Source organism: Panthera onca, chromosome A1 (assembly GCF_046562875.1).
Source record: "Panthera onca isolate mPanOnc1 chromosome A1, mPanOnc1 haplotype 2, whole genome shotgun sequence".
Lineage (NCBI taxonomy): Eukaryota > Metazoa > Chordata > Mammalia > Carnivora > Felidae > Panthera > Panthera onca.
In genome coordinates this window covers 196,216,192-196,233,546 of record NC_138339.1, presented here as the reverse complement: position 1 = coordinate 196,233,546, position 17,355 = coordinate 196,216,192, and the positions used below count along the sequence as shown (strand labels likewise).

The 17,355-nt window shown below is 33.9% G+C and overlaps 1 protein-coding gene across 1 annotated transcript in view; it reads right to left on the bottom strand.

Annotated features, from left to right (window-relative positions):
* Positions 1-4,029: 4,029 nt before the first annotated feature.
* Positions 4,030-17,355, bottom strand: part of KLHL1 (kelch like family member 1) — a 361,829-nt gene continuing 348,503 nt past the window's right edge. The window contains exons 10-11 of the mRNA XM_060637013.3: positions 11,407-11,578; positions 4,030-5,137 (exon numbers count right to left, since the gene is read on the bottom strand). Of these exons, the coding sequence (XP_060492996.1) occupies positions 5,078-5,137; positions 11,407-11,578 (232 nt within the window). The 3' untranslated portion in view covers positions 4,030-5,077. The remainder of the gene's footprint in view (positions 5,138-11,406; positions 11,579-17,355) is intronic.

Genomic DNA, 17,355 nt, shown 5'->3' with positions numbered 1-17,355 from the left:
AGATGATACAATTCTAGGCCTTTTCAAATTATCTAGTAGTGTAATAGTGGAATATTTATAGGAAGAAGTCCTGTTAAACCTATGTAGGAAACAATAAAGTTGCCTTACAGAGGAAGAAAAATAATTTTTCCTTTATCTTTCTAGGCTCTTGGCTGAGAGTCCCCTGTAAAAAGAGAGATTAACAGGAGAAAAACAGAAGTTTAATAATCTATACACCTCCTGTACATGGGAGATACCTAGGAAAAGTGACTAACTCACCAAAATGACCCAACGTACCACCTTAAATACCATCACCAGGAAAAGATAAAAGGAGATGTTGGGGGTGGGAGCCAGTTATGGGAGGCTATCAAGTAAAGCATAGCAAACAAGGGTAAGGTTTTTAGGCAGATTTAGGTTGTTGCCTTCTTCGTTATGAGTTTGGGGATACCTGGGTGCCTCACTTGGTTAAATGTTCAGCTCTTGAGCAAGGATGGGGCTCTTGACTTTGGCTCAGGTCATGATCTCATGGTTCCTGAGTTCAAGCTCTGCATCTGGCTCTGCACTGGTAGTGTGGAGCCTGCTTGGGATTCTCTATATCCTTCCTCTCTGCCACTGCCCCACTTGCATACTCTGTCTCTCTCTCTTTCTCAAAATGAAGAAATAAACTTTGATAAAAAGGTTTCTAGGGGCACCTGGGTGGCTCAGTCACTTAAGAGTCAGACCCTTGATTTTGGCTCAGGTCATGACCTCATGCTTGTGGGATTGGGGCCCACATCAAGCCCTGCTTGGGATTCTCTCTGTCCTTCTCTGTCTTTCTCTCAAAATAAATAAATAAATAAATAAAAACTAAAAAAAAAATTCGACATCTTCAGTCATCCTCCTCTTTTAGTTATAGAGATGGAAACATTCTTACAAGTGGAAATTTCCCCTATACATGTAAATGTCCCTTACTGGAAAATTATTCTATACTCAATTTTCAGAGCTTTTCCTCTTTCTGTTGTTTCTTTAAAAATAACCAGCTCAAGGGGTACCTGGGTGGCTCAGTCTGTTAAGCATCCTACTTTGGCTCAGGCCATGATCTCACTGTGAGTTCCAGCCCCGCATCAGGCTCTGTGCCAACAGCTCAGAGCCTGGAGCCTGCTTTGGATTCTGTGTCTCCCTCCCTCTCTCTGCACCTCCCCACTCGTTCTCTGTCTCTCTCTCTCTCTCTCAAAAATAAAATAAAAACATAAAAAAATAAAAAAAATAACCAGCTCAAGCTAATCCTTATGCCAAAGAGGCAAATTCTCCCCTTCATGCCTAAAATATTGATTTTGATTCTCATTCCTCCTATTATTATACTGTAATTTTCCTCTCTTTTGAAATATTAAAAACACTATGACCAGGTTTAACAAATGACATAGACATGTTTATTATTATTATTATTTTTTGAAGTTTACGTATTTCTTTATTTTGAGGAAGAGAGAGGAAGATAGATAGTGCCTAGTAGGGGCAGAGAGAGAAGGAGAGAGAGAGAATACTAAACAGGCTCCATGTTATCAGCACAAAGCTAGATGTGGGGCTCGATCCCAGGAACTGTAACATCATGACCTGAGCTGAGATACAAAGTCTGACGCTTAACCAACTGAGCCACCCAGTTGCCCTGACATGGACATGTTTAAAAGAAGAATTTCCCAAAGCCACAAAACCTTAAATTTGTTATAGAAACATTTTAAGAAATGTTTATAGAAATATAAGACCATAGAAATTTATAGAAATATAAGACCATAGATATTTCAATATTACATTTTAGCCTATGTGTAAATGTTAATGTTTTTAGGGTTATTATTTATCACAGGTTTTAGCTGACTGGTTGCAAATTTTAATTTCATACATAGACTTGCTGGTTTATTCAAACCATAATATTATGTAATTAATAATTTAAATTCTTTATACTCTTTGACTAGCCAATATTTTTCAGGAGATTGCACGAATGCTTCTATTCTTATTCAGTCTCCTGTTCCAGTATTTAGGAGAAACTTACAAATGTCATCTCTTTGATTTTATTTTAACTGTAAGATTGATTGCATTTTATTGGCTTTTAATGTGCAACATAAAAAAATTCAGTACTGCCATGTTTGGAGATTTGGATGTGATTGCATACTTTATAAAGAATTTTGAACCATATTATGTATTCATATTCTCATTAACAGTCATCATTAAAATTGAAAATACTTGCAGAATATTCTAATACTTCATTGTGCTATTTATGAAAATGTTACACTTCAGGGATACCAATGTAATAAAAACATGGAATGGTATCTTAGAAAAACTAGCCTCATAGATGCTATTTTCTATACTTTATTTAAATATGCTTTATTAGCTAATTTTTTAAAAATGTTTTTAATGTTTATTTTTGAGAGAGACAGAGTATGAGTGGGGCAGGGGCAGAGAGTGAGGGAGACACAGAATCCGAGGCAAGCTCCAGGCTCTGAGCTGTCAGCACAGAGCCCAACACGGGGCTTGAACTCACCAACTGTGAGATCATGACCTGAGCCGAAATTGGACTCTCAACCAACTGAGCCACCCAGATGCCCCGAATGCTTTATTAATTCAAAGAGCCAAATAGTGAATCCTATTAGCAAAAATTTTACCTCAAGTGGCAATCGTTAGCAGAACTGATTTATCAATTGACAGAGTCAAGTTTCGAATCCTGGACTGGAGTCTTGGCAGAGTAGGTAATAAGTGCTGGGACTTATTTAGTATGTGACCTTGGAGGACAATTTCCTTTTCAGCAAATTGGCACAATTAAATCCAGTCTCCCTATTTCATATAGGCTTATCAGTTCATCATCCAAAGTGCTGTTCAATGTCATCATTTGATCAATTACTGTGTACCCTTACTCTGCAATATAAGCAGTCGCATAGGCTAATGTGATCTATATATAGAAAGTAGATGGTTGATGTAGCAAGTTTGCTTCAGGAAAATTCCTTATCAGGAAAGAATATAATAAAAATCTTGATTCATCAAATTTTAAATATGACCACCACAAAACTTTAGTGGTTAAAAAATAGACATACCTACTTTATCTTCTCCTCTATTCTTTAATTTCAAAACTAAGTTGTCTATTTTAGCTGGCTAATATTCTCTGTATGTTCTATGTCTTGGAGAAAATATGTGGGAAGAAGAAACTAAATGTACTTAATGCTACTAAACTATACACTTAGAAATGGTGAAGATGATAAATTTCATGCTATGCATTTTTTTACCTGCAATTTTTAAAAATCATTGATACTTCCTCCTGTCTTATACTTCTAGTGGCATAATTTTTCTGAGGTAAAATGTGACCAATAAATTTGATCAAATGTATATGTTGGGAAAATTTAGATTTCCTAATATTTCCTTTATACAAACTATCAATATTTTCCTTGGTTATTAGATTTCAAACATTTTTCTCCATCTGGCAATAAAAATCAATCCCATGGCTTACTCTGACTCAAAGAGGATTTTTCTTTTCACCTTTTCTAGATCCTGCACAATTATCAGCACTCATTATGTGATGTGTGTTTTGTAGGCATTATTTCTAACTACCTCAACTGAGTGACTACAAAAGAAAGCAATAATTAAAGACTGTATTTGATGTCAGTGTAATGTTTAAGAGGAAATAAACATTTTGAGAGAGATACATACTCCTTGATTATTTTGAAAACTCAAGCAATAAAAATGCCCTATCTCTACAGTATACCTTATCAATTTTTTTATTTTTATTTTTTGAAATTTATTCATGTTTGAGGGGGGGAGGGGCAGAAAGAGAGACACACACAGAATCCAAAGCAGGCTCCAGGTTCCAAGCTGTCAGCAGAGAGCCCAACGCGGGGTTGGAACTCATGAACTGTGATGTGAGATCATGACTTGAGCCAAAGTCAGATGCTTAGCTGACTGAGCTGCCCAGGTGCCCCAGCCTTATCAGTTTTTCACTCAGATTTGAATTAAAATTTATTGAAGAAAGATACAGTGATAAAAGCAAATTTTTTATTATTTATTAATTATATTTAAAATTTACATGACTCTATTAAGGACAATGTGTAATGTTTCCACTTTATGCTTTAAACAATTACAAACATTTGGCATAAAATAATGTGCATATCAATGTAACAAGTTTGAAAAATGGGGAATGAGAATCTGGAGTCTGCCCTCCTTCTAACAATGATCATTAATACTCCAAATGAATGGATCATAGATTTCTCCCTCAAAATTCTAAGTTGTTTTTGTTTTTTTTTTAATGAACAAATTTCTAAAGGACTTGAACATGCAATGATATATATAACATTCAGAGTAACTAGCTTCCATGCTTACACTGAACTCAACATAAGGCAAAAGCCCATAATTGTACTGATTCTTTGGCTCAGTGTGTTCAAAAAACAAAGCAATGTGGTAAGCCTAATGAAAACAATCTTTTGTGTTTGCCAGCTTCAGATTGCTAATACGGCTGCAACAAATTTCAACCATCCACTCTGATGATATAGCAGTTTTGATTAGCAGAACAGTTTGTTTCCTGAATGCAAGAGACAGGCATGAATCTGTTTCTCTAATTGTTCTCATAGTTGAGAAAATGAGGAAGAAGCGTGTTTGTTTTAATAAAATATCATTCTGCCTCCTGGAATGACCACAACTGATTAGGAAAATAGTAAACCAATCAGGTTCTGTCAGACGAAATATCATGTTTTTGACTTCTTTGATATTGCCACAAACTAATAAAACAATTGAATGAGTTGTAGTCATGAAATTATCCGTGTCACAAATATTGGTCTCTCCTCTTAATTGCTCAAGAAAAACAAGCCTTTGGTAACTTTAGTTATTGTATTCTACAATACAAAACAAATTACCAATAACCATTCCTGAACTAACTAATATACGGCCAGACATTGTTTCACAGCAGTTTGATGTTTTTTTTTTATTCTTATAATTCTTTTTGATAGTCTACCTCTTTTGACATCAGTAGGTAAATCTACAGAAATCCTTGTTCTTGAAGAATTTTCATCTCAGGAAATTCTCATTCTTGCTCTCTGTTATAAAAATAACCACTCCAGCAAATAAAATCTCTCCAAATAAAAATAAGTCAAGGTTGCTTGATGACTACCACACAGGCACCTGCTCTCCCGATATTCAAAGAAGCCATCTGTTGAAAAAGATGAAACACAACTTAAGACAATTTTTATTGTCATAGAATAGTATACAAATTGTAATATATTTAAAACACTCATATGTGTTAAAATCATAAATACATGTGCTTCTGTTTTCCCCATTTAGCCACAAGTAGTACAATAAAAATGGAAACAATGAAAATGGCATTTACAAAAGAGCAAAAATTTGCATATTGCAGTTGTTAAAACCTGCAGTCATTTATGGGATTTTTAATACAAGTAATAAGATATTTAATGATTTTTAGTGACATAAAGATACTATAGAAAAGTTTCCAATGAAGATTTATTTCTGGGCTTGCATGGACACATTTCTGACAATACTTCATAGTGGTATCTTGGAATATATTTCAGATCAAATAGCTATTACACTTATTGAAATAATTTTGAAGTTATTTCCCCAGATAGTCTACTGAATTAAATGTGTTATTCATTCATTCTAAACAGAGACATACGATGAAGTAACTTCAATATTTTGTCATAAACAAGCCATAATTACAATTTCTATAGTGCTTATTAAAAAAATTCTACCGTATGATAGTCATCAAAATGAGAATTGAGATGTTTTTAATAATCCTGAATATGAAACTGGCTAGAAATATATTAAAAACAATAATTTTTACACTTTGTAATGAAAATTTATTCCATAGAGGTAAGTCAAGAGTTGAATAATTTGAGCATTTTGATATGAAAGATTTTCATTACAGTTTTCTAAGAATAATTTATGCACATAAAAATATCAGAGTAGGCTAGAAATTACAGGATATTATCCCAAACTGAGAAGAAAGTGAATAAAATGTAAGAAATAAAACAGCTAAGAGAAAAATAATCTCAGATCACATATATTATCTTATTGATTGAGAAAGGATATGGTTTCACTCTCTAATATGAAAATCACCACCCATATCTACAGTTCTGTTAAATGTACTTACTGTTACCTGCCGTCCCTTTGCAGAGTTAACACATATGCACACGTGTGCACGCACACACACACACACACACACAAGCACACAGAGCAACTTCCTATGTGATAATTTTTTATTCCTTTCATTCGTATTAAGAATAATTTTTATAGATCACCACATCATCTTTATAATCCTATCATGTATTGTTATTTTTGTGATAGGTATGTGAATGGAATGTCAGGGAACAATATATAAAGCAACGTATACAAACTGAAATGTATCTCACTCCAAAGTGCACATACTTTCCATTGCCCCTCTTTTTAAAGTATTGTTTCATATCAAAGTCATCTAACGAACTTTTACAAAGTATATTTGCTCATGCCCTACCACTCAATAGGAATGGGATGAATATTGGGTACTTGTATTTTTGAAAACTTTCCCAAATACCCTCCAATGTTCATTCAATACTGAGAAATGCTGTGCATAGTTTCTAGAAAAAGTATAACATGAATAGCTTCACTTTATATCTACATCTACATCTCCCTACATGCATGAGTGTGTTTATAAAAATAAATCTCTGCACTTTGCAAAAATGTGTTGTTCCTCCTGTGATTCCTGTGACAGTTAATGACACCACTCTCAAGTTACTCAAGATAGACACCTAGGGTACATCCACAACCTTTAGTTTTACCTCATCAACCCTACATCTGAATAATCATCAAGTCCTATAAGTATCTCTCCATCCAACCTAATTATACCTATTCCTGTCAGTTCACATTACAATTTTACCTTGAGTGTGAAGCATTGCAGTATGCCACCCCAGGATATGCCACTTTGGCATATTGATTATTTTGAATTAAAGGTACTTCAGAGATGATTGGTACAGAAAGGACTTGCTGACCCTCCTTGGTCCCACTGAAAGAGGGAGATAAATCTCCCATGTGAAAGGTAACCTCCCTGTACCAGGACACTAGAAGGTATCCTTATCACCAGAGATAGGGAATTTAGAGCCAAGAATGCTGTATAAGTAAACTTTGTTACTTCTTCACCAATTTACTACCACAAGCTCAAATCCCTTGTCAGTTCACAAATTTATCATTTTGTTGAAAAAGAATACAGCTTCCTGCTTTGGTCACTTCTTTGACTCTCATATTTTTACGGGGTTCCCATACATACAAAATTAATTTTTTATCCCATTCATCCATCTTATATTAATTTAATTATGAGACCAACCAAATAACCTAGAAGGAGTAAAGAAAGGTTTCCACCCCTACAGTGGATTGGTAAAATAACCTCCTAACAGATTTCTCTGAATCTAATCTTGCTTTCTCCTGTTTTTCACATCCTATCAAGTGCAATTATTTTAGAACGGAATTCTGATTATTTACTTCCCTGCTTAAAATTCATTAACTCCCATTCAGCCTTATATTAAAGTCAAGATTCTAAAAACATGGCTTCTGGCCCTGCCTCATATAGACCCTGTTTATGTCTCCAAACTCCTTGCTCACCACTTTATTTTTGGCCAGTACAACATGTTACATGTTCTTCCTGCAATTCTTTTCAAATTCTGTTTCTCAAACCAAACCATTCCCCATATTTTTATCTGACTATTAGCCACCTGTCAGGCCTCATTCTACATGCCATTTCCTGAAGGAAGATTTCTCTACCCAATACACTTAAATTCTATCATATTGCTAAGTATTTCCCTTACCACAGAATTTATCATGCTATTTTGAGCATTAATATATTCTCCATAAATACATTTAAATACTTAAGAGATCTTTTGTCCTTTTCCCCCTTGCTCTAACTTTGTATTATATATATATATATATATACATATATATATATAATTATTTATAATTTTATAAATATTTTATTTTATAAATATTTATAAATAAATATTTATAATTATTTATAATTTATAAAAAATAAATATATATATATAATTATATATATAATATATATATATAAATTAATTAATTTTTATTTATTTTTTAAACCTGCTATGTTCTCCCTCCAGGGTTGCACCTTCAACCCTAGAATGACAACCTAGAAAAGTTGGCCACAGAAACAATTATAAAAAAGAAACTGAGAATGTAGATATTTCACCAGGTTCCACTGGAACTTATTCTCTACAGTAGTCCCCTCTTGAAGGGGGAATATGTTCTAAGACCTCTAGAGGATGCTTGAAACCATGGATAGTACCAAACACATGTTTTACTGTTTTTCTCCTGTACATACAGACCTATGATAAGGTTTAATTAACACATTAAGTACCATAAGAGATGAACAATAATAGCTAATAATAAAATAAAACAATAATAATAATATACTATAATAAAAGTTACGTGAATGTGTTCTCTCTCTCAAAATATCTTGTGCTGTACTCACCCTTCCTCTTGTGATGATGTGAGATGATAAAATGCTTATGTAATGAGATGAAATGAGGCGAATGATGTCGGCATTGTTACATAACATTAGGCTACAACTAACCTTCTGACAATACATCAGGAGGAGGATCACCTGCTCCCAAACTACAGCAGCCCATTGTTAACTGAAGCCAGGAAAAGCAGAAGTGCAGATAAGGGGATACTACCATATATCTATTGTGTGTAAACAAACTAAACTCATACACAACAGAACTGAGTTGCAACAGTAATATTCAACTAATTTATTTAAGAAATATTCACATTGTCTCTTACTCCATGCCAGCAATTTTGCTAGTCTTCGGGGAGATGATAGTAAATCACACACTATCTTTATAGTTATGGGTGGGTAAAACATAACAGCACTATGACAATGTGCCAAGACAACACATGAAAGGGTGATTTTACCCATACCAGGGGAAATGGAAGAAAGTTCTCTTTTTATGTCTTGAAGCACACATATTGTTTTTTTCAAATAAAACAGAAGAAATAAACCCAGGTTAAATGACAAAGTCAAATTTATTAAAACACACACACACACACGTACATATGTATACAGGTATGCATGTATTCTCGGTAAAACTATCTAAGACATGAATCTGGAAACTGATCCCTAATCTATTAACATTATTTATAATTAGCTAGCTTAGGAAGTGTTCCAAATATACATTCTTCGATATTTTAATATAGTTTGTTTATTTACTCTAATGCTCAGCCATTTGGGGACGCCAATGATAAATAGGATAACATATTGGTTTTGTCCATTTATGGGGTAAATGGAGGGAAAGTAACAGGCATTGTCCAGCACATATGGGATTTTTTTGCCAAGGACGTAGAATCCTGAAAATTTTCAAAGTGATTTTGTGTGTGTCTGCTATCTTAAAAATATAAATAATGAAAATATATAGACATAAAATCTTAGAGTAATTTAAGTGCTTTACAATTAATGTTTATTGTACTTAAACAAAGTTGTTGTAAAACATTTTTGTAAAGCTGTTATAAACCATTTTAAATACCACCTTCCTGTTTGTAAGTTGTTATATGATCCAAAACACAGCACAATAAAATACAGATGAGGGAAAATAGTCTTCAGGAGAATTTTACCTATTATTACTACACAGATTATTTTGATTTTAATTTCAGAAGAATGATAAGCAAAATGGCTCATTATTATAAACATGAAATGAAGATTACATTCTATCATTGATATGCCTGTAAACTTCCTTTATTTGATGTTCATTTGTGAAAGTGGCACATTTTAAATATGTATCATTGAACTGGTACATTTCCTTGGCAAATCAACAATCATTAATCCATGCAGTGTCTCCTTTGTAAACACTAGGGAATCAGAAGGAGGATAGGTTAAAATATATCCTCTAAAAACTTAGTGCAATAATTACAAACTGCTTTTATATTTGCTGCTCTTTGGATAGGAAATGATTCTTTTTTTAGAATTAAAGTGAAACACAGAAAATCACATGACCTAGTTTTCCAAAATTTTCCCTTCTTTCCTTCATTCTGCCCTCTTTTTTTCCTTCTTAGCCAAATTCATTTATCTCCTGTGAAATCAAAGGATTTTCTCTTAGGGAAGGGTATGATCCATAAGGCAGTCTGGACATTCGGAATTTAGTTTTGTACTTCAGATTCAGCCTATTTCAATATTGTGATTGAACATATCGAAACTGGCACAATCAAGGAAGTTATTTATCTTTAAAAGTAAGTATCTTTAAAAGAAATTTACTTCAATCAGTGTTCAAGTTCTTCAGATAAACTTTGTTCAATTTCTGCATCCCCTCCCCCCTTAAAAAAATGGAACCCTCCATCCACTGAGGAATATTAGGAGATGAGGTTCTTATTCTGCTTCAACTCAATAAGACCTTTGAATCTCATTGCATCCATTGATGGAAATGGTTTGTTTATTGGAATGGTATCTTGCTTCTAAGTTTCTGATAAAGGGGAGGAATAATAGAAGCACTGAGAAATTTGGAGTAGAAAGTAATAAAATACAGGGACACAAGTCTTAGAATATATCCATTCCCTCCGTTAAAAGTGAGGTCATAGTAGTTATACTGAATAAGGGGTTTTCCATTATAATTTGGTTGCACTGCCCTTATTTTCCCCCAGCACCCACACATGCAACACAAATCCTCAGCTATGTGACCAGACAGGGAGCTGCCTTATTCTAGCATTATCCTGAGTCTCTAACTACAGTGTACTGTATATCAAGGGATAGCACCTCACTTATGATCAGCTAATTATTTCACTGAATCTTCCTGACCAAAGTGATTGTCTGGGAGTGAGCACTTTCTACATGACAGATCATTTAGAGCCCTTTGCTGTTTGTTTCTTTGTTTTGTTGTTGTTTTGTTTTGTTTTTTAATTAAAAAGCAGGTGTTTTGTTTTTGTTTTTGTTTTCTGTTTTTGGTTGTGAGGATCGCTACTTGGGGTTTCTAGCATCTCCACTCCATGGTAAATGTTCTCTGCAGTCGGTAACAGTGGGCCTAATAAAGGGAGTAAAGCAAAAATGGGAGGCAGGAAGTTGATTTCTGTAGCTTTCCATCTTCTTATTCCAGCTATCTCTAAAACCAAATATACTAAAGTTAGGATTTTGTGAACCAATATATTCCACTTTGATTTTTTTTTGTTTCAGCTAATTAAAATTCAGTTACTGTTCCTTGTTATTACTTATAACAAAGTGGAAATCCCATTGAAGCATGAATATCACATTTTAATATGAATTTTATTAATTATAAAATACATAAGAGAAAAGTACACAAAAACATGTGATTTAGTGAACTTTTTACAAAATGAACATGAAAATGAGCTAAATCAATCACTTGGGGTTCAAGGAAATTTAGAACGAAGTAAATGAAGTAAATTCTTGTATTTGAAGTATTATGCTGGCAACACTCTTACCTGTGTCCACTCATTTGTTTGTGGATCATAGGATTCCATAGTGTTGAGGTATGTCTGCCCATCATAGCCACCAACGGCATATAATCTGTCACCAAGGAGACAGACTCCAACAGCATCTCTGGGCATACTCAAAGGAGCCACCATGGTCCATGTGTCTGTTTTGGGATCATATCTAAAATGTAAGGAAAATAGGACATAGCATATCCTAACCACATTCAACTTTGAGTATGTGAAAAATACTCTTTCAAAAGCACACCATGAAAATCAAAACTGTGTTTTTTCTAAAAGCTCAATCATCTGAGCAGATGTTCAAGAGTTAATATCCACAATGTCTGGCTTTCTAAACTTTAAGGTGTTTAAAAAATATACATAGACTCTTAGTTGGATGCACAGTCACTTAGCAGAAAAATTTGCATCATGATTTCTCTCCAAGGGAGTCGGATATGTAAGCCACTATTTTCCACTGTAGAATGAGGTTCTGTCAAACAAACATAAGCAAAATGCTATGGTAATGATACAGAAATAATGGTTAAAAATCTGGGAGAATTATGGAATTCCCCCACAGTTGAAGTCTCCTTTAAATCAGGTCTGAAAGTGTAACCTAACTTTTCTAGAAAGAAAAGGAGAAGTTTATGCAAAAAAAAAAAAAATCTGAAGTGCTAATGAAAATGCATGGCCAGCTTTGAGGAAAGCAGGGTTGCAGAGTGGCTAAGTTCAGGGAGGTAACAAGGAGCAGAGTGCCTGAAAGGGTAGTTTTTGATCAGCTTATGCATTGTGTGATGGGTAGGAAAGCATTCTGTGTTCCAGTAACAAAACTTGGGGAAAATAATTACAACATGAACCGAACTGTGCTTTAGTGGCTTTATTTGGGATTCACTGTAAGGGAGAGATTGGTAAATCAAGACACTGAAGCAGGGGGCCCAAGTTATCATTACTGAATTTAAACCAAAAATAATTTAATTTCCAGAAATTCTGATTTCCATACATTATATATGAATATTTCGTATTTTGAGTGGCAGAAGCCTGAAGAATACTTTGGTGAATGGACTTTACTTCAGCTAAGAAGGATTAAACCACTTCTTTGCCTTTAACCTGCACCTGCAAGGTCAGATACAGAAATGAAAAAGCTAGTACAAGCCAAGCAGAGTAAATATAAAAGAAGACAGGGTCAAAGTTTTTTGTTTTTTTGTTTTTTTAACAGACACAGCAAACATATTTTTAGTTTGTTCTTCTACTCAAATCTTGTGTTTCACCAACTGAAACTTTCAACCCACAGACTCCTAAAACAAAGAAACAAACACAAACAAGCAAAAACAAACAAACAAACAAACAAACAAAAACCTACTATAGTTTATTGAAAACAAAGAAGGTTGTTACAAAAGAAAAGGCTGAGAATACCCCAAAGATCTGAAATTTATATTTCTCTGTATTCATGTTATCCAAGATGCTACATGCATTTACATGCCATGGTTGGAAAGGTTGTGACAGCCAAGATAATTTACGTGAAATGAGAGACTGGTTGAATTCCTCCAAAACCAGGACCACCATGAACCATATGCTATCTAGCAAATAAAAATGTAATTTTACATACTGTAGTTAATAAACTCAAAACATCACAAACACAGGCACCGATAGACACACATAAACACTTAATCTATGCCATCAAAATCTTATCATGAACATTTTGAAATATAAAAGATTTTTTTTAAATAAGGACAAAATTGGAACACCTGGGTGGCTCAGTCGGTTAAGCATCTGACTTCTGCTCAGGTCATAATCTCATGGTTCATTAGTTCAAGCTCCCCCCCCGTCGGGCTCTGTGCTGACAACTCAGAGTCTGGAGCCTGCTCCAGATTCTGTGTCACCCTCTCTCGCTGCTCCTCCCCTGTTCATGCTCTGTCTCTCTCTCTCTCTCTCTCTCTCTCTCTCTCTCTCAAAAATAAACATTAAAAAATTAAAAAGAAAATAAAAATAAGGACAAAAAAGAAGAAGAGGAGGAGGAAGAAGAGCAGGAGAAGGAGAAGGTAAAGGAAGAGAAGACATCTCAAGGAATGAAAATAGTAGAATCCAGAAAGTGGAACATTTTATAGGTTAGCTGACTGAATTTTCCAAAAACTCAGTAGCAAAACAAACAAAAGCCCCAGTTATAATGAATAATTAGGAAGAAGTAGCTCTTCTAAATAAATTTGACTTCAACATGAGAAAAAAATGAGTGGACCTTATTTGGATCCCCATTCAAATAGACCAACTGTTAAAGATGAGGTATGTTGAAATTTTTAATATAGCCTGGGAATTAGATTTTAATAAGGAATCATTTAAGTTTTTATTAGTACTGATAATAGCATTGTTGTTATGTTTAAAAAAAAAGTCCTGTTCAATTTTAGTTGTTTGTTTCAAGATGAATTTAGAAATGTTTTGAGCTAAAATGATATGTTTGAGAATTTCTTTGAAATACTTAAAAAAGAGTGAAGGGTAAAGGCTGAAACAGGAATGACACATTGGTGACAGTTGTTGAAGCTGGGTAATGAGTATAGGGAAGTTTATTGTATTGTTTAGTTTTTTGTTTGTCAGGAAAGATCTGTAGTAAAAATAACCTTAGAAGTAAGAATGTATAATACACTTTAATTTCAGTGAAAAGTGAATATTCTTTACACTTTATTCATTCTTCAGTAAAATCCAGGCTGGCTTCTGTCACAATCACTTCACCTAAATAGCTTTTTCTGAAGTCATATTTTATCCCTCATTTAATTGCTATTCAGCTCTATAGAATTTTTTTCAACTATTGTCTGCAAAGCAGACTTTGTCACTTGGCAAAAAGGCAGAAGAACTGAGAAAATAGCCAACACTAGTGTGTGAAGAAATAATAAGTTAATTTCTGAAGACTTATGAAATTTTAAGTGAAACTCAAATATTGAACAATTCTCAAATATTCACATTCCAGGGGAAAATAAGAAAATTCCAGTATGCCCTATATTTAGTACACATTTAGAAATAACATTCTATATTTAGAAATAGATGTCATATATATATATATATATATACATATATATATATATATATATACTGGCATATATATACATATATACATATGTGTGTGTGTGTGTGTATGTGTGTGTGTATAAAATGTGTATATAACTTTACAAAATTCCTAAAGGGAACTTTACAAATTTAATGCATTCTAGAAATCCAGACCTTTGAATTGGATATACCTGTCTTCAGTGCTATGTAACATATGTTTTTGTAATAACAAACTTTTGATTCATATCTGGCAATGATGAAAATTTAAATTTATATATTGCAATTCAAAAATGAAATCTAACCCAAACAAAAACAATCCAACCCCTTCCTACCCATACACACACTCTCTCCTAGGTATTTAGAAAGTAAATACACAAATACAAGGTTACCTACTAGTGGTTATTTTGTTTTTTACATTAAGGACTCTAAATTAATTTTTCTATATTCAGAACTCAATAGATTCACCTTTCAGCCCAGGGATATACAAAATTGTAACCCCCTAAAGTGAAATAAACAGACTTTTTTACCTTAGGAGAGGATCCACAGATGTATAACCATTTCCCAAACAATTATTAACAGTGAACTCTGTCATTGTTGGGGGTAGGGTTCACTTAGTTTTCACTAAGTTCCCCCAATTTTTTTTTTCTGGTTGTCTGTTCATTTTTTTGAAAGAGAAAAAGGTGGAGCGGGAGGGGGTTGACTGTCTTTTTGTATTTAGGCTGTCAGCCTTTCCTACATCTCACCTTGGCCTTTGTTGTCACAGTGTGAGCTCTGTATCAGGGACTCTATTAAACTTTATAGCCCCCAGGAAAGAGAAGTGCCAGCATGTAGGGGCTAAAATTGGCTATAAAATGAAAACTTGCTGAAGGCATATGAGAGTCACAGAACAAAACTTAGTGTCTCATTGAAAATCTCCATTGAAGCTTTTGAGGTACCATTAGTTTTTTAAGCCCCCCCCCCTTTTTTTTCACATTATTTAAGGATAAAAATTGATCTTAAAATATTAAAGGGAAACTTTTTAAGTATAAAAGCATTACCTCAGTAACCAATAAAATTAAAAATACTCATTTTCCTAAACTTGTATGACAATATTCAGCTACAAAGCAAATTAAATGACATAGAAGAGCTCTGTAGCCAGGTTTGTTCGCCTGTAAAACAAAACAAAGCAAATAAGTAAAAAGAGAAATAAGAAGAGATGAGATCCATGCTACAAAAATAAACTTCTCTGAAAGAGCTTTTAGATTTCTAGGAAATGAATTATACAATCTATAGTTGAATTTTCATAAATTATTTGAATTAGGCAATCAAGTGTGACAATAATGCTGGTCAAAAATAAATAATTTCATTTTTCCTGTAAAGAAAATGAATATCTACCAGGCCTCATGAGATTTTCAAAACAGATGTACCTTGACTTCAGAAATTTTCATGACAGGAATGGAAAATAAATTAATTTTAATAAAATTAATTTTTAAAAACTTCAGAACATCTGTAAAAATGTTCCTATAAACATCCTTGCTCAGATATTTTCATACATATGTGTATCTAATGGGTATTTAGGAATAGAATTTGTGGGTCAAAGAGGAGGTATATTTTGAAGTGTGGTAGATACTGCCAATTGGTATTACAGAATCTGGGCAATTTACAGTCCCACCATGAGTGTCATGAGACTTTCGGTTGCTCTCCATCTTCTCCAGCATGTGGTATTAGCTAATTTCACTTTAGCCTGTCTAGTAGGTCCTGGTATGACATTGTGACTTTAATTTGCATTTCCCTGATGACTCCAAGCGTTTTTCCCAATAGTCATTTTTTCAAGAGCTCTTCTCCCAATCTTCTGCCGACTTTTTCTAATGTTTTTAAGTTCTTTGAAAAATCATTTCTAGAATTTAATTTTTGGAAACAAAGCCTTTGTTGGTTAAATGCGTTGCAAATATTTTTCCCACTCTCTGGGGTAAATGCGTTGCAAATATTTTTCCCACTCTCTGGGGTAAATTTTTAGTCTTCATGCTATCTTTTGAGGAAGGACCTTTTTAAATATTTTTTCTTTTTGAGTAATCTCTACATGCAACATGAACCTCAAACTCATGACCTCAAGATCAAGAGTCGCATGTTCTGTTAACTGAGCCAGCCAGACCCCCTGATGAAAGGTATTTTAACAGGAATATTTGTCTTTATGAATGACTCTTTCCAGATTCAGTTTAAGTAATCTTTCACTTCCCTATAACTGTAAAGATTACCCCCTCTGTTATATTATAAAAGCTTTGTTTCTTATTTACATTTAAAATGCATCCTGAATTGATTTTTGGTATGATATGAGATGGAGCTAAAACTGATTTTTTTTCCACATGAGATGTGCTCTTTTGCCTTTGCCGTAAGTCAAGATTCCTCATATGTGTGATTCTATTTCTGAACACAAATCTGTTTCACTTGTCTACTCATTTGTACTAGGCCATTACCACAATATCTTAAAGTAACTTTATTAGTTGTAACATGTAGTACTCCAAAGTTTTCTTGAGATTTGGGGTCCTTTTCATTTTTATTTAAATTATAGGATTAACTTTTCAACGTTACATCCATAATCACACTAGACAAACATTTACAATTTTTTAAATTTTTTTTAATGTTTATTTTTGAGAGAGAGCGTGCGCACGCCCGCACAAGTCGGGGAGGGGCAGAGACAGAGAGGGAGACACAGAATCCAAAACAGGCTCCAGGCTCTGAGCTGTCAGCACAGAGCCCAATGTGGGGCTGGAACTTGGGAACAGTAAGATAATAACCTGAGTCGAAGTAGGATGCTCAACTGACTGAGCCACCCAGTTGCCCCAACAGTTACAATTTAAATAAGGATTGCAATGAATCCATAAAACATTTTAGAGGACAATTCTTCTGTTCCATGAATGTGGCATTTCCCTCCATTTAAGATTTTTTGAAACT